Source organism: Embiotoca jacksoni, unplaced genomic scaffold, assembly GCF_022577435.1.
Source record: "Embiotoca jacksoni isolate LCO1_2020_lvr unplaced genomic scaffold, fEmbJac1.0.p SCAF_12, whole genome shotgun sequence".
Taxonomy (NCBI): Eukaryota; Metazoa; Chordata; class Actinopteri; family Embiotocidae; genus Embiotoca; species Embiotoca jacksoni.
In genome coordinates, this window is record NW_027185252.1 from 18,293,211 (window position 1) to 18,320,404 (window position 27,194).

General features: G+C 42.6%; 1 protein-coding gene across 1 annotated transcript; it reads right to left on the minus strand.

Moving 5' to 3' along the window:
* Positions 1-5,381: 5,381 nt before the first annotated feature.
* Positions 5,382-25,466, minus strand: valopa (vertebrate ancient long opsin a). Its single transcript, XM_069145255.1, has 5 exons — positions 24,762-25,466; positions 22,547-22,757; positions 17,466-17,583; positions 15,931-16,164; positions 5,382-10,269 (listed from the first exon to the last, which is right to left on the minus strand). Exons 1-5 carry the CDS (start codon positions 25,123-25,125, stop codon positions 10,033-10,035), a joined length of 1,164 nt encoding a protein of 387 aa, XP_069001356.1. The 5' UTR covers positions 25,126-25,466; the 3' UTR covers positions 5,382-10,032.
* Positions 25,467-27,194: the final 1,728 nt, after the last annotated feature.

Consider the following 27,194-nt stretch of genomic DNA (forward strand, 5'->3'; position numbering starts at 1 on the left):
ACAAACAGGTGCGGAGGTCACATGTTGTTTGCCCTCGTCTGAATTTGCATTGGGTGCGGACCAGGGGAATCGAGAGAAGAAGGAGGAGATGAAGGAGAGGGGAGAAACGACTGCCAGCTCATCTATTCGGGATATCACACCCTTTAATCTGCAACAATTTGATCCGTGTGTTCAACTTTGAAACATTTCATTAAGGACATTTCTGAATAATGTCATCGTAATAGACCAGGTAACGGAGTCTTCTGCTCCCCAGAAGCTGCTGCATGACAGGGTCATCTAATACAGTTCATGATGTGATGCACGGCTGAAGAACATGCATGTGGTCCAACATCCCTCATCACATGTGGGTTGCAAATATTGATTTCTTCAATGTGGGAGCAGGATGAGACCTTGAAAACATCCATTTGGGAGAAGAGTGATACTGGACCACCAAATAGGACAGGAACAGACTACAACGGACAGTCAGGACTGCAGAGAAAATCATCGGTGCCGACCTGCCCTCCTTTCAGGACTTATAGACATCGAGAGTCAGGAAACGGGCCGGGAGCATCTCTGCAGATCCATCCCACCCTGGACACCCTCTGTTTCAGCTCCTCCCCTCTGGGAGGCGCTACAGAGCACTGTGTGCCAAGACAAGCCAGAAGCAAGAACTGTTTTTATCCACAGGCCATCACTGTGCTAAACACTTAACATGTTCAACATCACTGGACCTTTTGCATTACACCCACCCGCATCAGCACCATTGTTTAGGTGTAGATATGTATATATATTGATTTCTATGCAGTATATATGTCTATTTATGTTTTATATGTCTATTTATAAACGGGCCGGTAGCATGGGAGCTATGTTGTCTGAGGCATCAGCCCCTGGTAGGGTCTCCCAAGGCAAACTGGTCTCAGGTGAGAGCCCAGACAAAGAGTGGCTCATAAAGATCCCGCTGAACAGCAGCCCACGGACTGAAGCCACCTCGCCCGGATCAGGGAAACCGGGGCACCCTCCCGGAGCCAGACCCAGGAGGGGAGCTCGCCAGCGAGTGTCTGGTGGCCGGGCCTTCGCCCATGGGGCCCGGTCGGGCTCAGCCCAAAGAAACATCGTGGAGCAGCCACCCTGTGGACCCACCACCCACAGGGACAAGCATCGGGGTCGGATGCAATGCATACCAGGCGGCAGGCCGAGCCAGGGCCCGGGCGAGCCGATTGCCGGCAGCATAGACTAGCTCTAGGGACGTGGAACGTCACCTCGCCAGCGGGGAAAGAGCCGGAGCTGGTGCAGGAGGTGGAGCAGTACCAGCTAGATATAGTTGGGCTCACCTCCAAGCACAGCACTGGCTGTGGAACCAAGCTCCTGGAGAGGGGCTGAACTCTATCCTTTTCTGGAGTTGCCAAAGGTGAGAGGCGCCGGGCGGGAGTGGAGATACTCACGAGCCCCCGGCTGAGCGCCGACGTGTTGGAGTTCTCCCCGGAGAACGAGAGGGTCGCCTCCATGCTCCTCCGGGTTGCAGGGAGGAAGACTCTGACGTGCTTATGCACCAAACGGCAGCTCAGACTATCCGGCCTTCTTGGAGGTGGTGGGAGGAGTCCTGGAAAGGGCGCCGCCTGCTGACTCCATAGTTCTCCTGGGGGACTTCAACACTCATGTGGGCAACGATGGAGAAACCTGGCGGGGGGTGATTGGGAGGAACGGCCTGCCCGATCTGAACCCGAGCGGTGTTTTGTTACTGGACTTCTGTGCTAGTCACGGTTTGGCCATAACAAACACCATGTTTGAGCATAAGGTGGCTCATAAGTGTACCTAGTACCAGACCACCTTAGGCCGGAGATCAATGATCGACTTTGTAATCGGACGGGGGACATCGTCGGGCGGTGGAAAGAGCACTTTGAGGAACTCCTAAACCCAGCCACCATGTCTTCTGGAGAGGAGACAGCGTCTGAAGACTTGGGGGGGGGGGGGGGGGTCGCACCCATATCCCTTGCAGAGGCCTCTGAGGTAGTCAAAAAGCTCCTCGGTGGCAAGGAGCCGGGGGTGGATGAAATCCGCCCTGAGATGCTGAAGGCGCTGGACATTGCTGGGCTGTCTTGGCTGACACTCCTCTTCAATGTTGCATGGGGGTTGGGAACATTACCCATGGACTGGCAGACCTGGGTGGTGGTTCCCATTTTCAAAAAGGGGAACCGGGGGGTGTGCTCCAACTATCGGGGTATCACACTACTCAGCCTCTCGGGCAAAGCTTATGCCAGAGTGCTAGAGTGCTGGAAAGGACTCCGACCGTTTGTCGAACCTCAGATTCAAGAGGAGCAGTGCGGATTCCGTCCTCGTCGTGGAACAGTGGACCAGTGGACCAGCTCTTTACCCTCGCAAGACTAATGGAGGGGGCCTGGGAGTTTGCCCATCCAGTCTACATGTGTTTTGTGGACTTGGAGAAGGCTTTCGACCAGGTCCCTCAGGGGTTTTTGTGGGGGGTGCTGCGGGAGTACGGGGTACCGGACTTTTTGCATTAGGCCATCCGGACTCTGTACAACCGCAGTAGGAGCTGTGTTCGTATTCTCGGCAATAAGTCAGACTCGTTTCCAGTGGGTGTTGGCCTCCGCCAGGGCTGTCCTTTGTCACTGATCCTGTTTGTGACCTTCATGGACAGGATATCTAGGCGCAGCCGGGGGGAGGAGCACGTCGGGTTCAGGGGTCTCCGGATCGCATCTCTGCTGTTTGCAGATGATGTGGTCCTCTTGGCCTCTTCGGACCGCGACCTCCGGCATTCACTGGGGCAGTTTGTAGCCAAGTGTGAAGTGGTGGGGGTGAGGTTTAGCACCTTCAAATCTGAGGCCACGGCTCTCTGCCGGAAATCGGTGGATTGCTCCCTCCAGGTGTGGACAGAGTGCCTTCCTCAAGCGAAGGAGTTTAAGTATCTCGGGGTCTTGTTCATGAGTGAGGGGAGGATGGAGCAGGAGATCGACCACCGGATCTGTGCGGCTGCAGCAGTACAGCAGGTGCTGCACCAGACCATGCTGGTGAAAAGAGAGCTGAGCTGGAAGGCGAAGCTCTCAGTTTACCGGGCGATCTACGTTCCGACCCTCACCTATGGTCACGAACTCTGGGTCGTGACTGAAAGAATGAGCAAAATGAGTTTTCTCCGTAGGGTGGCCGGGCTCAGCCTTAGCGATTGGGTAAGGAGTTCGGACATCAGGAGGGAACTTGGAGTAGAGGCGCTACTCCTTCGCGTCGAAAGGAGTCAGCTGAGGTGTTTTGGGCATCTGATCAGGATGCCTCTTGGGCACCTCCCTCTGGAGGTTTTCTGGGCACGCCCAACTGGCAGGAGATCCCAGGTGGAGACACTGGAGGGATTATATCTCCCGGCTGGCCTGGAAACGCCTCGGGATCCCCCCCCTGGAAAATGTTGTGGGGGAGAGGGAAGTCTGGGTCAGCTTGCTTGGCCTGCTGCCACCGCGACCCGACCCCAGATAAGCGGAAGATGATGGATGGATGGATGGATGGATGAATGGATGGATGGATGGATGGATGTGTATTTATGTCTGTCTGTTTTTGTTTTTTGCACACTGAGAGTGAAGCTACAACCGGAGTCAAATTCCTCGTATGTGTAAACATACCTGGCCAAATAAACTGATACTGATTCTGATTCTGAATGAGATCGAACACAGAAAATATTTTTTTCTCGCACAAGAGACACATGAACCTTTGTCATTTAGGTCTCTGTATTTTTGTCAGAAGCCGAGCTACTTACATAACAGACTGAAGGACTATGCTCACATTGTTCCCATTTTCTTTGTGTCTCCATCCATTATCTGTTCCAACCTTGCAATGAACAGTGCAAAGTCTCGGGTGTACAATTACACTCAGTGGAGTGTGAATGGGAAAAAAAATCATGAACAAAACTAATAAATCTGCAAAGATGACCCCTAAAAAAATCCACATAGCCTCTACTTACTGTTTCCTCCACTTTATTGTCACCCTATCTTCCAACATGAAGTACAACTCTTATTACTACTGGTGCCCAAGAAAGAACGAGATCAATAACTTAAAGATTCACAAAGTCAGTGGGAAATATTGCCAAACTGTCTTATATCTGAAGAAGATAAAGTTTTTTTGCAAGAAGTCAATGGGACACAGAACAAAGTGTTGAGAGTATTGGGAAGTGCACTGTGCCTGAAAACCGGTGGATAAAATGTGGCTCACAGGACAGATTTGTGTGCTCAGACTCATGATAAAATATGTGGTCTTGTTTTGCTGTGACAAACCTGTAAACAAACCCCTGTGCTAAGCTAACACCCAAAAGCTACTTCCTACTTTGTACCACGTTATTACAAGTGTTGAGCATCAGTAAGGCAATTACAGTGTAATTACTTACTTTGCTGTCATATGAAGAGTTGGATGGAGGATTGATATTAGTTTTGTATGTTCAATGCATACAATGGACCAGGAAGACATCATACATCCAACAAAATAAGAAAAATACAGCTCCTGGTCATGCCACAGTGTAATTTACATGTTATCTTTTTTACTTAACCATGGAAATCTAAGCTTCATTTATATTATCTAATTATGTTGAGTAATTAGTAAAGTAATATTGACTTTTTCAGTGTGTAATATGTAAGAACCCCAATACAGCATTGGGCTGTGAGAAGATTTTTGTATGTTTCGGTGCGATCCTTTGCTTGTCAGACTCAGTTAATTTACTTACTGTTGGTCAAAGTAAAATATACTGATGACACACCATGATGACTTCAGATCTGTCTTGTCTTCTCAGAATACGGATAGAAAAGTCTAAAGGTAAAGCTCACTCACCACTTATGACACTGTTCATTAAAATTATAACACGTGTATGATCTGCACAATTGGTTTATTGATTAATTTCCTCCGAGTATTTCATGCATTCAAATTTCCATCTCCTGCCTCATTTTATTTTACTTGCAATTCAGCAACAAAGTTCAAAACATAAAGAAGCATCATTAAATTTATGGCTTTAAAAAGCTACATGATCAACAGAGGACTGCCCTGTTCTTGTGCAGTCTCTCTTTGATACTTTACACACAGGGCTTGCTGGAAAGTATTCCTTCATGTTTATCTTTTTTTTTTGCAGCTGATACTTCTGGACTTCCTCCTCTTACCCGGCATGGATTGATGACTTTTGACAAGTGTTCATGAAGGCCTCAGAAATCTGGTGAGGCTACAAGCACTTGCCGATTTTACAGGAAAATCTGATTCATCATCTGTGGGGATGGATATTTGGACTGCACCTCAGCTTCATTGTTCAATGGAGCAGAGTGAGTAAATACTAGCCTTCAATCACTCCATCAGTCAAAGTAGCTTCCATTTCCATTGTTATTTTTGTTTAAAACGGTCAAGAGATCCACACAGTGCAGTTGCTTTTTCAAAAATATACTTTAATACAGACATTTTTATAACCAGCGTGCATCTATGACCAGTAAACCCATGTAAATCCAACTCAAGACAATAGTACTCATGACACGAAAAACATACAGCAGAACAAGTCTCAACATGCCTTTGTAAGCACAACACAACAAACAGGTGGGTTAATATTCAAGGTGATAAATGGGAGCTTTAACCCATCCATATATGTTCAAAGTGTTCCCTCACCGCATCAGCATGCACTGGCAGGTTTATTTGATTTATATCCCGTCTGGTCTTCAAGGCGAAGTCACCACATACAAAACCTCCGATGCTGTATCTACTGCTGATGGGTCTGTAAGTGTGTGTGTGTGTGTGTGTGTGTGTGTGTGTGTCAGTGGTGGGGAGGCTTGGGAGACATTAAAAGAATAACTATTTGGTACTGATGGGTAACAGTGAGTATTAACACTTAAACAGAAAGCTTGGATTATTTTTGAGACAGGCATAGATAGTTTGAATCACTGACCGGAGGCCCGTACTACGAAGCAGGATTTGTGGTTATTGGGAAAACTTCAGGTTTAAGTTTGGATTTTCAGGACTACAAAGATGGTCATCACCATGATAACTGGTGAGCAGGTTATGTCTGAGATAACAGATCAAAACATACAAAAGGAGCGCTTATTGACTGTTCACTTGTCTTGTAAAATGGTATCATCAATCGTAGAAGATCGGGTGGAGCTCGGTGTGCAGAGAGTGAGGGTCTCTGTGGAGAGCCGAGTGTTCAGAGTCTGACAACCTCTTTGGCTTTCACTGATTCATTTTTTTTAAGAGATACAGATTCCATTTCATAGTGTTTTTGTATACAGCTATCATCCTTCAACAGTGACTGACCGAAGCACAAAAGTCCTGCCTTTTGTACTTTTAGCTTAAAATATGACAGTAAGCCTACCTACCACTTTGAATTTCATTTTTATTTCTTAGTTACTCTCCAGTCTGTTTGACACTACTGTTGTTGCAGCTGAAAGCATAAGACAAAAATAGTCATACACACCATAAGACCACAGATCACATTAAAATCCATAATCCTATTTTGCACATTTGTGAACACTTCACATCTAACATGTTATATTAACGCGTTTATTATTATTTTTTTGTATTTAAAAGTTACACTATACATCAAGGGTTATTGTTCACTCTGTGGACATTTGCCTTGTGTAAGTTGTATTTCTCTCACTGAGCAGTTTTTTCTTACTGTTTGGCTTTTGGTGAATAGTGTATGGTGCCTGAAGAATACACTTAAACAACACAATCATTTATTTGTAATTAAAGTCAGATTTGCCAGAGATAGGCAGTGATATTAAAAGCCTTTTAACTCACATGTTTACACAGTCAGTGGTTTGTTTTTTGTTTTTTGTCAGCTGTCCTTCCTTCATTTGGCAGCTGCAACTGTGCTGCTTGTAGCCTGGATTATCTGTTTAACTTCTCCATATTTGTCTGATATTATAGTTTGCTCTTCCTTGTAAAATATGCTGCTCTGTTGTCAGTAGACTTGTCTGTTTGTGATTGGTTGGATGCTGCAAACTCCACCACTTTTGTGTGAACGCTCTCGTAACTGAACTAGAAAACTCTGGTTGATTTAGCGAACTGATAACAACCTGTGTGTATACACTTAGTGTGATCACGTTTGTTTGGCAAAACATTTTTTTTTAAATGTAATACTGAAGTCAGATAGTGGAAAGATATCCTGGATGTGTTGAACCTGCTTCACAGTAAAGGCCTCAGTTGCGATATTGATACATGGATATGGTGTGATCCAGCTATAAGCTATCAACAAACATTTCAAGTCCAAACACACATAAACATTGTTGAGAGAAATTGCTGCTGCTGGATTCTCCGAACAGACTCAGTATCTTGGAGCTGTTTTGTTTGCTGAAGTAAACTTCACGCTTTGGCCTGGATCATTGCCCACTCTGAAAGCTGGACCATGACGTAATGATGGTGTGTTCGGAGCATTCACATTTTTTTGGTTGTCTGGCTGTGTGCTACTGCCACATTCATTTTCGCATAAAGCTCTTGGCTCACCGGGAGATCTGCAGCCACATGGCTTCCTGCCTGAGTTCATGTCCACACATTAACGTACCTTTGTTGTCAAAACCTTACACCACCTTCAAGTCAAAGAATCTGAACCATCCCTGTGCAGTGTAATGTGGTACATTTATGACATGACACTTGCTATATAACCCCCCAGTTGCAGTGTACAAACCTTCAAGCCATATTTCATTGTCAGTTTCTGTATCTGGCTTTCACTTCTCTGGAGACATATTTGAAGATGATTGAAATATTTTATTCAGAGGAATAGCTGTGCACTCATTAATCAATGAACAAGTGATCTATTGATTTTCATCCCCTTGAGGCTTCCAAATTTGGAAGTGGTTGAATGTATAGTTAATGTGGGATGCACACACACAAAGACAGAAACATCATTCAACATGAACAGACTATAATTTAGCAATTAAGCGCAACGACACAAACAGTAAATTCTGACAGACCTGAGATATGGCTTGAACATTTTAACATTAATAAATAAAAGCAATGCTGAGAAAACTACTATAATCGCCATAAAAACGAGGCCAACTCTGGGAAAAGGGAATCTCTACAGGAGCCTCAATTTACATCACGTCGCTCTCTGAGTTGACCTCCGGATTGCCTCGTGCCACAAAACAGGACGTTTCTGCTTGTTGCAGATGAAAGGCTAATGTTAAAAAAAAAATGACTTGGAGTTGTATGAATCAATTTTGTCCACTGCAGATGCACAGACGACAACGTTATCAGCAGCTTATCACAGTTTCTTTTCGGTCTGTTTTGTTTTCCGTCAAAATATCCAGGTCCTAACTGGTTGCTAACTTTTTCCACCATTTTCTGCTGGGTGTTGTAGCATACAGGTGGTTGATTGAAGGTACGTACAGCTTGAAACTAAAAGTACTAGCTAAAAAAAAAGCATGGGTGTGATGTTTTAGGTGAAGGTGTTCTGTGATTTTAGGACTGAGTGACCCTTTCACAACACAGAGGCGATCTATAAACTGCTGCTACAACACATATTGATTAAAACAGGTTTAAGAACCCCGAAAAGTTTTCGTAGTTGACAACAAGCAGCGAGGCTCATGAAAGTTCTTAATGCTCGGGAATACTGTTATAAGATAGAGGGTTAATTCACCCGTCCTCTTCACCACGGTCTCACGCTGTTATGCTGATTATATCAAGGCGTCACGATTAATTTGGCACAGAAGCACTGTTGCTTAAAAAACTGCTGGATGTTAATCCTACCAGACTGGCCAAACATGACTGGGACACACACTCAGTAAACTGCAAACACACACACCGTAGTGTTTTACTTTTTTTTGGTTTTCTTTTTAACGTAGTGAATCACTGTGACGGTACTTTGACAAATACCCAGTAATAGTGAATAAACATGCAGAACGAAGTCAAGAAGACATTTTAACACTCACTGCTACACCTTCTGTAGCGAACGCTGAAGTGCTCAAATGTGACAGTATTTAGCTTTGATATTGCTGTTGACCTGTGCTTGTGATGGGAATACTCATTGCTTCTGTACATGACTAATTAGCAACGGCACTCTTGTGCTAGTGATATTTATTGGTGCATTGTATCATCGTCACAGTGCCTATAAAGAGCTTAATGTAAAACAGGCAGTGAACTGCAAACTGTGTGTATATCTATATGTGTGTTGCATGTATATGTACTCCTTGTAGTTGTGTTAATGTGTGAGTTTGTTGTTCCCCAACCGAATCTTCATAAATATGTTGTCCTCCTACATCTGCAAGAGGCAACAGGAGACTGGCATCTCTAAGTCCCGTTGACCATCTTCACTACAGATGAAAGCTTTGACCCAATCTAATCTACGCGGGATACACTAAAGTAAAAAATATCCAAATTCAGAAAACAGCTCCGTCCTTTTGACGAGAAGAGATGACTGAAGCTCGCTGCCAAACCAAATACTGAAACAGCATAGAAAAACAACGCTTTCTCTGCAGGCGCCATCGCGGGACTTCAAAGGACGAGATGAAAGGCTGGATGCATTGTGGTATTTTTAAAAAAAACTGGCTGGCCCTCAACTAACTGATGTCAAAGCTTGCGTTTTTTTGCAGTCCCTTTTTTCATTGGGATATGAAGGCAGACGCTGTCTAGTTGAATCAAGTGTCCTCTAATTTGACACAAGAGCAGGCGTGCAATGATGGTCAAGAGAACATCCAAGGCATTCTCGGGGACAAAGGAGTGTCCGGCAAGCAAATATTTACAGGATATACCGGATAAAGCTCTGAGCGTACATGTCTCCGCAGGTCTTTTTGTCCCCTCTGATGAGCTTTTCAATCAAAATGTGAACAAACTACTCAAACATGCTGAACCACAAAACTTGTTTTTTATGTTTTGTGTCTGTCCTCTTGCAAGTGAAATGTTAAACAAAAGTTGAAAAACAACAACTCTGAAACTCTTCAAAAGTTCACACCAAACCCTCCATCTCCCCAAGAAACTGACAAAACTTTTCAACCTCCGTTGACATTGAAAGAGTTTCTGAAACACATTGGAGCTAGATTACAGAAGGTCAATATGCACTCTCAGGGAAAGAGAACACCTATCGGGATGGGGTTACTGTTACATTGGACACACTTTGTTTTCCGGGATGGGAAGCTGAACAAACGAGCCGCAGTCAGTTGGAGAGTCGTCGGATCTGGGCGACATGGTGCCACCCACGGGGATGCGGGCCGCGATGGCTGACATTTCTCCCGTTTGACTTTCGGCAGTAATTCCGGGTCGATCTGATGTCTGATTCATGTTGCTCTCTGGGATGGACCCCATTCCGGCAAAATGCTGGAGTAGGCACTTCCTGAACTGGACAGAAAGCAAGAGAATAAAAAGCAGTTTGCTTAAAATGGTTTGAATTTCCATTTTAGGGCAATCAGATATTATAATACATTTTACCTAAAGGAATAGTGCAACATGTAGGGAAATGCAAAATGAAAGAGAAAATACCACTGTGTGAGGAATAGGTGACCACAGTCAAGTCAGGATGCTAAATCCAACCTTACATAAAATCCTCTTTTACTTATTTTCAGTGTTTTAACTTATCATCTGTTCTCTTGTTTTTTTATGATATATTCATATGCATTTGTGTTTTTATCTTGTGCTTCACTGCTGCACAATCAGCGGCCTTTTGTAAATGAAGTGTTGACTATCAACTCTTAATTTTACGTTAGGTTCATCTGTACACAGACAAATCAGTGAAAAACAAAGTACAGCACAATTAGTAAAGGTGCAAAAAGGTATACATTTATTTCGACTTTGAACAGAGCCAGACTAGTTTTTCCCTCCGTTTCTAATCTTTATGATAAACTACGGTAATTGCCTCCCGGCTCATCTACCTTTCAGCAACACAAACTCAGGTATTCCTTTAATGGATTCAAATGTGACTCACTGAAAACACAACCCTTAAGACCACGACCATAGACTGTATATAAAAATGGATGCAGTCTCAGGGTCTGAAAAGTGAAGCCAGTGCATAAGTGGCTTAAAGTGCAATGTACCACAGAGGGCCGCTAGCCAATACATTATTCCACAATTTATTATGGTGTCATTCGCTAAATCCACTTCCTCTGATGATTGTTCTGGGTGTCCTGCTGAAAATAATGACTAGTGATTAATTAGGTTTTTGGCCTCAAAGAGCAGTTTATTTGAGGGCATGCCTGGTTTGATTGACAGGCCAAGCATGGAGTCAGGTTTCCGACAGGTGGGCGGGCATAATGTCTCCTGGTTCAGATCCACCCCCCTGTATTCCACAGTGTAAAATTGTGTCTGTATTGCCCTGTCTGTCAGACACACACAATGGCAGTGACAATGACGCCCTGTCAACGGTTATTCTTGGAAGAACACAGCCATTTTCAACACGTCTTCGCTAACAGCCCCACAATCATTGGTTTCCACATTACTTTAAATCTAAAAGCACTAATTGACCTTTTTCAGTGTTTAAATTCTCACTTTGTGAAGTCCTGGGGAGAAAGAATGATTCCTGACCCTTAATGACCCGTCTAATCTGACATGCAAGCCTCCTAACTTCAAACCAGTAATGCTGTTCAAAGTGTGGCAATAACACCTCCGCTTACCTCGGATCTCATGAAAAAGCAGAAGGCTGCGGTGTTGCAGTCTATGGCTGTGCACTCTGGGACCTATAATATGCTGGAAAACCCCTTACATCTTACAGTTGTATAATACTTCTCTCCAACAAAACAATAGCTTTTAAAACACTGCTGCACAGAGAATAAGGTCATAAAATGTCATCTTAATGGAAAAATGAATAGCCTGACACACATTAGTTCTCTACAGCGACAGCAGCTTCTTCCATCTGCTTCTTTAAAACAGTTTAAGAATAAATCCCTAAGGTTTGTAAAGAGAACACTATGTGAATAGAGTAGCATATAAAGAGCTCACAAACTAGAATAGTTGCTGGACAGGTAGACTGTTGTTGGTTTATCAGAATTTTTCTGTGAAAAAAAGCTGCTTGTGGCTGAGATGAGGTCATTGCATGTCAACGAATATAGTAAAGTTGTGGGATGTAAAAGCAAAACTATTACATGAGAGGATGTGTCATCTTTTCTACTGTTAATATAAAAAATATTGAGTAGTGCAGCTTTTCAGGTTTGTTTTGGATTAAATTAATGTTGAAACCAAGCGGCAATCAAGTGACGTCACCCATTGGTTTGTGAACTGATGTTTTAAAGCCTCAAGTTCGGACATTGTCTGTCGCTATCTTGCTGGTTCAGAGCATTTGGAGCAAGACGTGCTTTGGACAAGGTGGGGGAGAGCAAGCAGTGGATCTGACTCGATCTAATTGGAAACCGGAAGATACCACCGATAGCAGAAACTTGACTGCACCTCAGGCCTGTCAATCAAACAAACTACGGCTTTTTGAGGCTTATTTTCTGATTAATGACCGGATGATTTTCAGATGTACCAACAGAAAACTAATAACAAGGGGTAACTTTAGCTAACAACACCAACATAATTTGTGGGAAAAAATGATTGACTTCATATTTCATAAGAGGGCAGTCTATGGAAACAGAGGCTTTTTGGAGCCAACCTCTTGCAGCCATCTGTGTTGTTGCAGTTTAAGGCTAAAGCTGTGGCGTTTTTTCTTGCTAAGCTTGGGACACACCGCCTGCATGGCGTGTGCGTTACCTGTCATGCGCTGCTCAGCTGCGGCTTGGTTGTGTGTATTTATCTGCACCAGCTGCGTTTCAGCTGTGGTACTGCGGCTGTAGGTCCTACCATTGAATCATTGAGTTTCTCTTTCATAATGGCCATAATTATAGTATTTTTTAGGTCTGACAAGTGATGAGTTGGAACCAAAAAGCAGACACGTGGTTTGTGTTTACCTTCGTTCAGAGCGAGACACACAGACACACAAAGGCACGCACACTCAGACAGAGGAGTGATACAGAGAGGGAGGGAGACAGAGACCAGCTAAGAAAACCCTGCCCTTTACCTGGTGAAGTGTTATCATGACATAATTGGAGCCTACACTGGGTTTTCGCTATGATTATACAGGATAAATGTGATTACAGAATGTTTCCCTGTATATTTTAGCTGGGAGCTGCGTGTGGCACACTTAAAAAACTAGGCCTCGGTTCTATTTTATAAACGATGGACCACACACGCGAGGCGTGAGACACAAGTGAGATGCGGGTCTCATGCAAAAAGAGTGGCTTCTTTCAGCTGTTAATATGGGTGCCGAAATGACATCACGCCGCGCAGCAACAGGTAACGCACACGCCACACAGGCAGTGTGTTTCAGGCATTAAGCGTGAGAAGGTTCACTCACCAAAAAGCACTTGGTCAGGTTTAAGGAAATCTAAAGCATTGTGTATGTCGCATAAATTATTGAACGTTCGCAACATAAGTTAAACACTGCTTAATGTAAGTAACATACTTAAATTACCGAAAGAAAATCCATGCTTACTTTTGCTTTCTCACAGACACTATCATTTCTCCTTTTCTCCTGGGTGAAAGTCCTGTGTTTGTTTTATCCAACCAACCCGAACCTTGACACATGATTTTTCACTGCTAGGCGACGCAACATATAACACTTACACAATCTCCTTTAGTGGAGTGAAAGGTGTATTGCAAACTTTGTCATGATACCGGGCTGCTCTGTGGCACCAAGACTAAGAAGAAAAGCAGCTTATTTTCTAATTATGGATCAAGATTTTTCATCCTGCTAAAAACAATGAACAAAACATAAATTCATATTCTAAGTATATCTTGTCAAGACAGCCCAGACTTTATATTCTTACCTGCTTTATTTTTAGATGTCTGCTTTGCTTTTCTAATGATTATTTGGAAACTGAGAGATAAAAGCCTTTTTAAAGTCTCTTGTGAAATTAATTTCTAAATAACACTATTTGCAGCGATCCATAGAAGGTTCTTCCACCTTTGGCCTTTCGACCTTTCAGATCACTGGAGGCAGTTTGACTCAAAACAACCAGTAACAGTCGTCACGCATCATGAAAATCCCATGATTTCCCACTGTTTCAACACACCTTGTTATGTAACCCAGAGAGAGATCACGATCAGCCGACTGTTATAAGCACTCAGAGCTCCGGCCAAACCTGAATCTGCCTGCTTGCAACTATTTATATCCAGACAAAGTTTAAGTGGAGACACTAGCTGACCAATTCAAAGAGTGAGAATTGCTCAGAATTGACGCGATCAGATTAACAGCAGAGTACAGGCAGCTCCTCCAGAAGACTGATAGGTGCTGTGCCAAACAAGTATACAGTTTATAAAGAATAACTTTCTGAAAATAGATATCTTTCAATTTTACTGTTGGCGAGTCTCATATTTAATCCTGTTTGCCGTAACTGGCCTTGACAGTTGTAATCTTCACTGAACTGGCGGCACCATAAAGAATCCCACTGAAAAAGAAAACCTGTCATGTACAATCCGAACCACTGAGAGACGATAGTACAACGTGCTGTTAACATGAAAAGGTTGTTAAAGACCCCTAGGAGACCTCAGTATCATATTATGTACAGTAAGTGTAATTAGTCATTCACAGTCCAGTTTTGTACAGAGGTGACAGTGGGAGTTAAAGAACGCAGATGTGACCAGTAAATTGGACACAGCTTGCTCATGTTCACCAGAGATACAGAAGAACTAAAGGTAGTGAGTCCATCATTCGAGGATCAGACCTGAATGTACTCATGTCAGTGTTTTTCTGATGACCTCTGTTTCTGCATAGAGGAACTATTTAGTTGAGAACAACTGCAGTCAGACACTTGCATCATAAAACGGCAATAAAGACTGAGATATCACAAAGAAAATTATTATCCATGAAGTTTTTTTCAAAATAAAATTTACACATCAACTTTGCATTGAAATCTTCCTGCGAAGCTTATATTCACCATTGAAAAGAATCCTGTCTGTGTGTTGTGTGTGAAAGCCGATTAAACCATCAACAACTAGTCTTTGACATCCCACTTTATCTGCAGGCTGTTCACGTGAAAACAAATTCTACAAGGGGAGATATAATGTAAAGTGGACAGCATACATCCATGCTTCTTTATACTATATGTCACCTGTGTTTACATTTGCATTACTCATAAATCAATTCATGTCCATTAAAGTGCAGAAAAAGGAAGGTTACGTTCGGCAATACATACTGCAGATCATAAGGTGCATCTGTTTTCTGAGTGGCTCTACAAGCGATGTTTAGTCTGTGTTATCAATGCCAAACCTTTTCAGCTCCAGCCAATACCTTAAGTAAACACTAATAAAGAGTCCTATTAGAAAGTGCCAATTAATAGTCTCTACATCCAGTTATTTAAATTGTGGATTCACTGTGTGAGACAAGTGTCAGCTCACAACATTAAAACTGTTACTCCGATTAAAGAATGATCGTCTTGCAGAAAAAATACTGGCAAAAACAAATTAACTGTGGTTCATACCATCACACGTAACTAAGAAGGAAACATGCAGAGACTTTAGCTGAAAAATGTAGCCTATGTGTTAAAAAGGTGAACTAAATCCCTCTTCCTTGATGGGCCCAGTCAATATTTGCACAATCAATAACGATTACCCGAAGAGTGTGTCTGACATACACTGAGAAAAAGAACTAGATGTAATGTAATTAATGTAAAATTAAACAAAGTAAATGCCATGAAAAAATATCAGCCATCTCACCACTGTAAGCTGCTTGAGAATGCCATAGTATGTGTCATGTATTTTTTAGCAAAGCCACGCATGGACAATTGTACTCCGAGGATTTCACGTTTCATTTCTTCATTCGCCATGCATTATTGAGAGACAGGCTAACACCCAACAACAACTGAAAAAAAACCATCTCAGTATTCTACAGCAGCTTTCATCCGCCGCTCATAAAGCAGTGATGTGTCTCCAGGAAGGAACTCAGCAGCTGATTGACGGCGCCGAATCAATAAGTGTTCACCCTGCTGACTAAAGTAAAAGATGTGATCCACTGGCTGGAGAATGAGAAGTTACCTGTTTGTTCATGAAGACGTAGATGATTGGATTGTAGACAGTAGCTGTCTTGGAAAAGAAGGCGGGGATGGACGCCAGCCTGGGGTCCAGTTCGATGGTCGGATGAGCTGTGACCAGGATGGAGAAGGCCGCGTACGGCGTCCAGCCCACCATGAAGGCCACAATCATCACCACCACCATTCGGGTCACCTGCCGCTCGGGCTTCCTGGCAGTGGCCAGACGACCATGAGATACCTGGTGGAAGCAGAAAATCTTAAATTATTCAAGAGTTAATCTATTAGGATTTTACTAATTCATGTTGCCAATAGCAAAATTGTAGACATTATAAACATGTTCAGTTTCACTGCTTCACTTCAGCTAGATAAGCTAGATGAATATATTTTATTTGGCAAGTCGTCTGCATAGTTACACCTGTTTTATTAATACTTCCTAATCATTTACCAGCTGCTTGGCTATCAGCTGAAGAGTAACGTCCAGTCACATTCATGCAGACAGACGAGACTCCTCCTGTTGCACACAAACAAAGCGCAGCACTGTAACGTGCACGGACCAGAAGGAAGCTATAACCTTTGTGAGAAGGTATTCCAAGTTACATCGCTTGATCAACATCAGCACCCGAGTTACACATGTTGTTGTGACCACCGCAAGAAACTTCTGTCATTTCAATGTGCCATGAGGGAGTATGTGGTCATGTTGGAGAAACCAAGTGCCATCGCGCCACAGTTCGGGTTGTTTGCACCAAATGTTTTCGCTCAGACGCCTCAGAACATCACGGTAGAACTCTGAATTGACAATCTGACTCTGTGGGACAAATTCATGGTGAACAACCCTGCGAGCGTGAAAGACACCCTCACTGGTTGCGCTCCTTGCCTGATGGGCCTTCTTCCGTCACAGTCATGTTCTGCCCCTGTTAAATTGTAAATGCCCCTCATAACACCTCGCACAGCTCATTGTTTCATTGATTTAGGCTTTCTGAATTATTTCCAGGGTCTCCAAAATTTGATGTGAGCTCTGTGCTCATATCTATAGTGACATTGCAAATGCACAGTCCAGTAGTCACAAAAATGTGTGTTTTTCAGGTGCTGATGTTGATCAAGCGACGTACTTCAGTTCTCATTAACTCGCAGGGTTTATTACAGTGCAGCACTCCCGTTTGCGTGCAACAGGAGCATTCTTGGAACTTTCTGATCCTCCCTCGTATTAAAGGTCAGCTGCAATGAACAGACATTCCTAATATTCCCTGAAATCAGGGTAATATTTTCAGAAAACTGATCTGACTTAGTGGATTTGCATCACTCTGATTATAATCCTCCCATCTGTGCACTTCTGGAGTCAGACTCTTTCCTTCTGGCCTCTGCTGCTGACTTCAAAGTTTCTATCCCTGAAAAATTTTGGAAAAAAGCAGTATAACAACATACCTTTCATTTATCGCACACAGTGGAGCTCATTTAAGCAGCATTTTTCCCGTCATGACAGAAAGATGACAGCACACCAAATACAAAATGTCTTAAAAGTAGATTAGTATAAGAACTGACCTTCCTAAGCTTCCGTAGTAGCTTCCCATAGCAGAAGAATATCAGTCCGAGAGGCAAAATGAAACAGGTGGAGAAGAAAGTGATGATGTAGCTGTGATCTCTCATGTTGGTTGAATACCTGTTTATAGAGCGACAAGAACATTTTGACATTCACTTTTGAAACAAGCAGTCCAGCATTACAAAACTGATATTAATAGAGTTGTATCGATGTTAAGCAGGATCTGGATCGATACATCGTAAGATCAAGCCAGACGAACCTTTTGAACCTACCTGAAGGTCCCTTTAAGAACAAAATGGCTAACAATCCTATCATTTCACAGTAATGAGCTGTCTGTGAAATGTCATTTTGACATTCAGAGGCTTTTATCTAACTTGAGAGAAAGACAACAGTTTTGCACCTCATTTGAGCTTCAGTTAAAAGGGAAATTTCACAGCTGAGACAAATCTCTGACTCAATTAGAGGCCCGGAGGCCACTAATTTATTCTAATTATGTAATTTCCATAAGAACAGCCACCATCTTCAAATGAAACCAGCTCTATATTACTGTCGAGGGATCTACCTGGCAGACAGAGCAGTGTGTGTGTGTGTGAGTGTGTATGTGTTTGCGTGCATTTTAATTCTTCCTGAACAAGGGAAATGTGGCTCAGGTTACATTTGTGGTGTTGATTCACAAATAATTTATTGGTAATTTGTTGCCACGTGACACGTGCAGAATGCGAGTTCATGAAGAATACAACATTTACTCAGATTGTTGAATTTGCAGAATGGTGCTAATAAAATTATAGAGACAAAAGTCTTACTCTGGTTTGGAATCAGGAGAGTTGTGGGGTGCAACTAGAAATTATCAGCCCTGTGACAGAAGCTCATTTGAGGCCCTTAATATGTAAAGATCTCTAATGTTCAATGGTGCAGCTGTGGGCCCCTGAATCATTCAGACTTTCCCTCTACATTCAATGCCCCTGAAGCCAGGATATGAATATAACGTACACTCCTGTGTCAATCCCAGGACTTTTTTGGTCTGAACAAGTCGTTGCAGAACCAGAGAACTTTCTGTTCCCCAAAAATTTGATGCAAACTTTAATGTGCGCTCTCTGCTCAAGTTTCAACTGTGCCAGACCAGTGGTCACAAAAACTCATGTACAACTCAGGTCTTGATGTTGTAAAGAAACTTGGGACTTACTCAGGAATGATATAGCTTGACGTGCACGGAGCAGTGTCGGTGCTGCAACAGCAGCTGTCAGAACTGGCTGATCTGTTTGCCTCGTAGAGCCAAAAGACACAGCTTAGTTTGTTCAGTTTCTGGTCTATGGGTTGCCGGTTGCATTTCTACTTCACCAGCTTTTAGGTCTATAAAATGACATTAATTATTCATTGAAATGAAATGTTGAATCATTCACTCAGTTGATACACTGGACCAACTGAAGAAGTCAGTTTCCCCGGTCTCTCCGTCTATTGGTAAGGAGGCCAAAGAGATTTGAGATTCAGGAACTTAATGAGCCACTTTCTGCACATCAGCCGTACATCATTTAAATAATCTCCAAGACAAACTATCACTTTTCTAGGAGGTGAATTCTAGGCAGAGAGTTCTGTCAAACAAACCCAAAAATCAAATCAGCTAAAAGAATGGCTTTTCACCACCAGCTGGTGCTCTACTTTCTCTCACCAGCCTGCCCGACTGTCACAGTGAATCTCCTCATTTAAACAGGAGGGCACATTGCTGCTCCACAGATGGAAACACGGAGAGTTTTATTTTTCTTGTGGAGGTCAGTTTTAATACAACCATTGGGGGACAGACAGACAGACAGACAGACAGACAGACAGACAGACAGACAGATAGCGGATCGTGAAAAATTCTACAGTGTGTAAAGGACATGGGACAATGCCCAGGTGCTCGCTGTTAAAACACAAACGAAGCATTATTGATTTACATTTAATAGTGAGTCAAAGCTTTCACAATAATAAGGTAGAAACATCTGTTTACTGCTACTAATCCTCTCATTTTGGCCCTTTATTTCCCTGTCATTTCCCTTCTGTCTGTGGATTACAACAATTAAAGTTCTATTTACAACCATTAAAAACAAGCAGGTTAAGAAGGTGACGTGTTCTGTCTGTAAATCTCCTTTGCTCTGTCTAAATACTATCACAGTGCGACACCACAATAAACGCCGCTGTCCAAAATGAAACCGCTTTGGCCTGCTTAGGGTTTGACTGACTGGTCTGAAGAAAATCAACTAATCTGATTGTCTTTTTTCCAGGTTCCTCCAGTTTATTTGCTGAGGTTCAAATTGCAGTGACCTTAACTCTTGTGATGTAGACGAAACTCCACAGGCTTCAGGAGTCCCTGCCGGTTCTTTTTAAATGCTAGCTCACTGGGTCTGGTGCTCTAATGCTGCTGTGTCTACATACGGATGCAAATAACACTGTACTTGCAACAACAGATTGGTAGAAGATATGCAACATCTGGCTGCACGCATTGAAGTGAAGGACTTAAGCGCCCTCAAGAAGTAGAGTCTACTCTGTCCCTTCCTGTGAACAGCCTCTATTTTACATCTCCAGTCTGTTGTGACACCCAGGAATGACGGAGCAGCTCAGAGTTTAGGAGTAACGGAGAGTTTTATGAAGGACGATACGTCTATCAAGTATAAGCAGATGAAGAATGTCTTTTCAGTGTAATCAGAGTGATTGTGGCATCTTAGGTGGCCTGATAGCAGAATGGTTAGGGTGCATACCACATGGGCAGAAATGTCAGCAGTGAGTCCGCTATACGATTACCGGCCAGGCGGACCTTCACTATATGTCATTCCCCTGCTTTATATCCCACGTTTCTGCGTCTATCTAATAAAAGCAACATAACAACAAAAAAGAAATCAAAAAAGAAAAAAAAAAGGCCTTTTTTTTGCTTGAAGACAAAGAAAGTTATGTAATTTATGGTGGTGTCTTCACTTAACAGGGAAACTGAGTAGCGGGCCAACCTACCAAAATATGATAATGATAATACAATAAGCACAAATTAGAGGGTTACTCATATGTTGTACACGTGCAGATTTTCCCAGTAAGTTCAAGGGTTTGAGCTGCAAACCTCCACCTGTGTCTTCGTAATAACATAACACAACACGACAGCACTAGAAAGATTTAAAAGTCAGTAGCATGCAAGCAAGTAGACCGTATCCAGACCTCTCACCAAGGGCACAGACACCTACTGTCAATTCACTGACACCAACCTTTCCTGCACAATCCTTCAAAACCGTGCATTTGTGCTTTTTAACATTCAGAGGCCTGCCAGTGCCGAATATCTGCATGTTTACAGGCATACAAAGATGCACATAAATCAGGCTTTTAAAATGCATCAGGCTCTGCATGTGGCAACAGTCTGGACCTCACACACCTGCTCTGTTCCAATTCCTGCTGTTAACCAAATGTTTTGTGCTCGAACTCATGCTGCGTTCAGCCAGAGGTGGATCGGGTCATCTGTGTAAGGTGATCTCTTAATTGTATTGTCTGAACCATTCGTTCTCCCCACTTCATCTGAGCAGCGGTTCTCCTATAGGGCTCCAGGCAAACACTCAGCTTCATATCTGCACGCCTTTGGTCAAAGCGGCTAAATAGCATTACCCAGATGGCATCGTGAGGGCCAAGGTTAGAGCAGACTCATTTCTTGACATTTTCCATAAGATATATTAGCACAATATGAGCTAATATGGATGAAGCAGTGGTGTAGATCTGAGCCACGGGGCTGAGTGTAGAATGTCTGTGATCTTTATCTGTCTGTGTGGAAGCTGTGCGGTGAGAAAAATGAACACGGGGTTATGACGGGGTTAAAGTTTAGGTTGAAGCACTGAAGTTAGAATAAAGCTAACATCTGAAACTGAGATCAAAGTTTTAAATGATTTTAAGTGGCCGTAATACACATGTTTATGCTAACATTGTGTAATGGTTATTGAAGTGAGCTCGTGATCAGAAGTTCATCACTGCTGGTGCCTCTGAGCACTTATAATTCACTGCTTTAGGGATAAATGTATTAAACACAGGATCTAATGTAATGCCATAAATATGTTTCCCTCAGGTGACATACAGTAAGTGCATGTGAACACAATCATGATGACAGACCCACAGAGAATTATCATTCTGCTGCTCTCCTACACTCTACGGAGCATTTTAGCCTCTTTCGGATCATTGTTTTGGTTTAACGACCCACAACTTCACGGTTTTGGCTCAGTCAAAGCTACTTCATTTCCATAGCAGCAACAGGCAGCATCAAACAGACACAATTAATGATTAGCTGATGAAGAGGAGAATTTAGGGGCTAAAAGCTACATATTTCCCGAAGAGACCAAAACTGAGCTAAAAGAGGAGTGAATTTTGGACTTACGTTACTGAGGCGGCTGGAAACGTGACTCTAAAGGCATGCTAATGTACGAGCGTTGCTCCGATTCCACTGGATGTGTAAGTAGGCAATCACATTAGCCATATCAGCTTTATGAGGTGATAATACACCAGTATTTTTTTCACAGCTTATGTTGCCTCAAAGAGGTCAAAACAGAAGTCTGCAGCTGTGACTCACAAACCACACTTATTAATATGAATACATCTATTTATTTTGCATCAGTGCACGACTGAAGCTCAAATAAAAAGCCACCGTCTTCACTGTTTGAGGGTCACTTCACCCAAATAACCAGGGCACTTACTTGTCCTGCCATCGAGCTGGTTTTGTGGCTACGTATTGAGACATTATGTTCTAAAACTTGTGCTGCCACTTCAGTGGTAGGAGTGAGGAGACTTTAAATTGTGCAGAAACAAACACAAAAAAAATCACATCTGAAACATTCCCAGAGCAACTTGTCGCTTCATTAACAGTTTTCCAGGAGCAATAAATAATCGACAAACCTCGCTGTCTCCAGTTCTTATTGGATATTTTCTCAGGTTGAAGGAAACTGCAACATGAGGTGATTAAGTGATAAAATGGGTTTTAGTGATTTGTGTGAACTGACCCTTTAAGAAACATTTTTCCGTGTTGTCACATGGATTAAAGTGTCACAGATCTTTGTGGGTTTGTGTAGACAATAAAATGCTTGTTTCTCACCAGTCGGGCTCACAGGTGGTTCCGATCTTGCTAATGGTGTATCTGTTCCAGCCCAGCACTGGAGGGAACGTCCAGATGAAGGAGAAGGTCCAGACGAACAGCAGACCCAGGATGGCATGCTTTGCTTGCAGGCGGATGTTCCCCAGGGGCCGGCAGATCACGAAGAAACGCTCGAAGGAGAGAACAGCAAGCGACCAGAGGGCCACGATCCCTGAGGCAAACAGCAGCGAGGTAAAACACAGCACCAAGTCAAGGAGCTTGTTTTTTATAACTATGAAAATCACATTTTTCATTTGTGAAGAAATTATTCTCCTCTTTGCACCTCTTTTTGCTCCCCACCAGGGTGTGAGAGGTCATCAGTGGTAATCTCTTAATGGAAACTTCTCCCCTTTAGTGGAACCACATTTCAAAAATTTTGACAAAATCTCCCAGTTTTGCACAGTGCACAGAGGTAAGAGTGGCTGCGCTGTTGCTAGAAATAGTTTAATGATCCAGGATGGCTGCATTAGGCTGCCTTCAAATGGGCTAAAATGGGCAGATTTGAATTGTGGTAATAAGTCACTCTCAGAGACTGGTTAATTACCTATCTCTCCCCAGTCAGCTTCTCTTTGTGTCTGCCTGCTTAGACTCAGTGGAGAGGAGAAAAATAAAGGGGTGAAAACTGGGATGCTCAATTATCACACGCATTTTAACGAGAGCCTCTTGCAGAAAGGTTCACAAATAAAACATTAACACCAATATCCACAGAGATGGTTATGTAGCTTTTTAAAGTTGAAAACTGACCCATCAAAAGGGTGTTTTTTTATCCGCTCAGTTTTAATGTAGTTATCTGTAAAGCACAGGCGCATATACGGAGAAAAACTAAAAATAGAAACAAACAGAAAATATTCTCTCCATGAGCAGATTATTAATTGTAGCATTGCTCAGGTGGAAGAGCCGGATGAGTTTTCAAATCTCACACTTACGTCCCAACACGCACACACATATACACACGCACACACATATACGAGAGGAACAACACAGCTGTCAATCACTGAAACAGCTGTCTAGGCAAGCATTTTAGTGGCTTTTCACTACAAGCCCCTTAAAGATGTAAGCCTCACTTCAGTGAGCGTATTGATTATACATCAGCACGGCTTTCTCAGTTCAAATGATGTCAGACGGTTTGTTTTAGTGGCGGGCCGGTTTTGCATTTTATAGAAACTAAATTCTGCCTTGCTCAAACACTTTGTGCCCCGAGATGATTTGTTTTCACACACTTCTTAATCAGTAATAATACAAAGCAATTGATCCCTCAGACCTGCAGTCAATCCATACAGCACATCATAAACCTGGAGTATTCACTGTACATGAAGTCATTGACTTTTTGTAGCTGTTTAGCATCATTATCAGTATATAAAGTCTATGTCCTGTGGCCTCAGCTAACACACAGTGTAATTCACTTCTGGCAAAGATCCATGTAGGATACTGTAACTCACAGTAAGGACCATTAAAGCAACACAAGTTCAACTCTTTCAGTCGACAGTAATTTGATAATATTCTCATAAAGTCATGAGACTCATTAAAGACTCCCACTATCTGGTTTTATACACCAAAAAGCAGCAGAAGAGCACAGTGCAGGCACACTTTTTAAGAATCTGACAGAAAATCAACTGTGATTTTGTTTCCTTAACAGTTTCAAAAATAGTTTTATTCTGCACACACTAATGTCCAATTCTTGTGTTTCAGTTAGCCACATGTCCCAAGGCTGAGATTATAACTGAACTTTAAAGGGTGCAGTAGATTTTTAAATATTAAAGCTAGTTAAAAAAAGAAAATATTTTCTACACACACATTGAAAAAGACTGTGTAATCCCTCTTAAGCGAGTAACTATGTTTTGTTATGCTCTACAAATTGTTAATTTGACTTAATGTTCATAAAGTATGACTGTAGTATTTCCAAATTATTTTAAAAGTAGTGTGTTCTCAGTGATTTTATTTTGACACCACTTTGTAAAGAAGAGTGATGCGTTGTTTCTCCCAGATGCTCTAATTTATGAACAGGCGTTAAAGTCAAGGCTGACTGAGGTCTAAAAAATGCCATGTGGAGTTGTTTTACAGATATCATCGATCTTTGCAATATAGCTCCGACTAACACCTACAGTTCTGGAAGTTGTATTTATGTCTCCCTGCAATTACAGTGAAAGAAAACAAAGTGGAAAGAGGTTGAACCTACCGAAAAAAGTAACAGCAAACCCCTCCAAGACGCAAGCCCACTTCCCGAGGAAGAAGTAACCCCTGGCGTTTGTCAGGAAACTTATTACTCCACCGGTGAGGGAGACGAGAAAGTCGGCGATGGCCAGATTCACTATGATGTAATTCAGGGGCTGTCTGAGTTGTTTGAACTTGAAAGTGACAAACATGACCAGGAAGTTTTCAGTCAGAGACAGTGAGGTGACCACAAACATGAGAACGGCCAGGATGGTGAAGTTCCATGGCGCGATGTTCTTGATGGGTGCATTAAACGGATCATCGGTGGTGGAGAGTTCAGCTGCCACGGTGTAGGACACGGCGTTCACTGACAGACTTAAGGTATCCATTGCCCATGCCCAGATTGTCGGATACGTGCTTGGTGACCCTAACCGAGACAAAATCCCGTTTGGTCTGTTTTTCTCATACTCACAACTTCGAGTGGACTCACTGCGGGACAGGCGCGCTCACTGTAGTCTGCGTTAAACGCACTGCCCGCGCGGAGCCTCCCGTGCGCTCTGGGACTCTTCTTTGACAAAGTTCTTGTGTTCAAATCCGAAGCGCCGAGGAGACGCACAAATCCGCTGGATGTGTTTGGCTGAGTCGCCGTTGGAAAACGTGAGTCTACATGTGAGAGCTGAGTGGTCGCTGTGCAGAAGTTGTACGATGCTGTCGGAGACGATGTCTTGAGGAGCGCAAGCGCATGAATGACCGTTCAGCGGCATCTTGGAAGCTTTTATACAGGCGGCTCCGGCAGCACTGCTGCCCTCCAGGAGAGGCGACAGGACGTCCTCTTTATTCGCGCTTCTTCTTGTGTCAACAAAGTCTCCCAGCTGGGCGCGAACTCCGCATGAACCCTCCAGCAGCATGTAGCTGCCATCGATCCTACTCTGTCATTTTACCACAAACATTTAATCACTCCCATTCATGATTAATATACCGAGTGAGTCTCTATTTTTAGTTGCGGTGCCAAATGACGCATTGAGATCTGGTGACTTTGCCTTATTAGTGGGAAATGTATTAGTCATGCGTAATTAGGCACTCAGCACTGGCCAGTGGGCCAGTGGGCATGTTGTATTTATCACAATTAAGTACACGTTTTTACCTCTTACACATTTCGTGTAGAACTGAAATTCAGAAAATGCATGAAAACGTCTTTGAGTGATCGTCAATTCATCTTAACTTTCTGTATTTTGTGCAGCTGCAGATTGAAGTTTCTGTATTTTGTGCAGGTCTTCATGGTGTAGTTGTGACACAAACTTGAAAGCTTGTGTCTGCCTGCTGCCTGATAACTACAATCATCAGCATAATTTGCTGCAGCTAAATGTGTCATAAGAAAGGTCAACTAACACAAGACACTCTGGGCTTTGATTATGTTAGACTGACCCCCATGCACACAGGGACATTCAAATATCACCAGAACCACCTTCTCAATAATAATTTCATTAACTTTTCTGTAATTCCCCTACTGCTGTGAAGAGCAAATTGAAAGCAAACTTAAGAGTAATCAGTCATTCACTTCTGTTTGATAAACTCACAAAGCACAAATGAACAGTGAAATGGATTAATTGTATCCATGTACTGAATATCCTAGGTTACCATTGATTTTAAAGCTATAGGATGGCTGACAAGCATATACAGCATTTTGCTTAGCTCTGCACCTTGCAGCTGTACAATACGGCTGCACCAGAGTTTGGGAAGTTTGGACTGGGTGAGCATTTTCAATGGATGAAAAGATGTGAGAAACATGGACACGTCAGATCATCTCTTAAAAAATTAACAGTTAAACTTAAATAAACTTTGAAGAAATATAACCCTTTTTTTATTATTAAAATCTTCAAAAGTATGGGTTTAGGGAATGAAGAATGGTCAGGAAAGGTTTTTGGGAAATAGTTTAAATCTATTGCTAATGCCCTATTTCTAGTCCTCAATCCACATAATCATTAGCTATATCTATATTTCTTGAAACCACAGCACACTGCTTTCAGTTAGGGACCTCAACTGCAGCTTGGTATTAATAGAATAGAATAAAATAGAATAGAATAGAATAGAATAGAATAGAATAGAATAGAAATCCTTTGTTGTCATTGTGCAGAAATACAATACACTTTTAAGAACGTAGGATAGTTAAAAACAGATAATATATATATATATATATATATATATATCCTAGAAATATAAAGATATAATAAATACTTAAAAATTGAGAAATATATCAAAATATTGCACTTAAGTGATTATTGCATCGAGAATGTTGTACGAAGTGGTTCAGCAGATGACAACATTCGTCATGTCATCACTGTATGTTGGTGAAAATTAGAAGTTCTGGTGGCCCTTGGACAGAAACTGTTTCTAAGTCTGTTGATGGACCTGTAGCTTCTTCCAGAGGGCAGCATGTTGAAGAGGTTCTGTCCAAGTG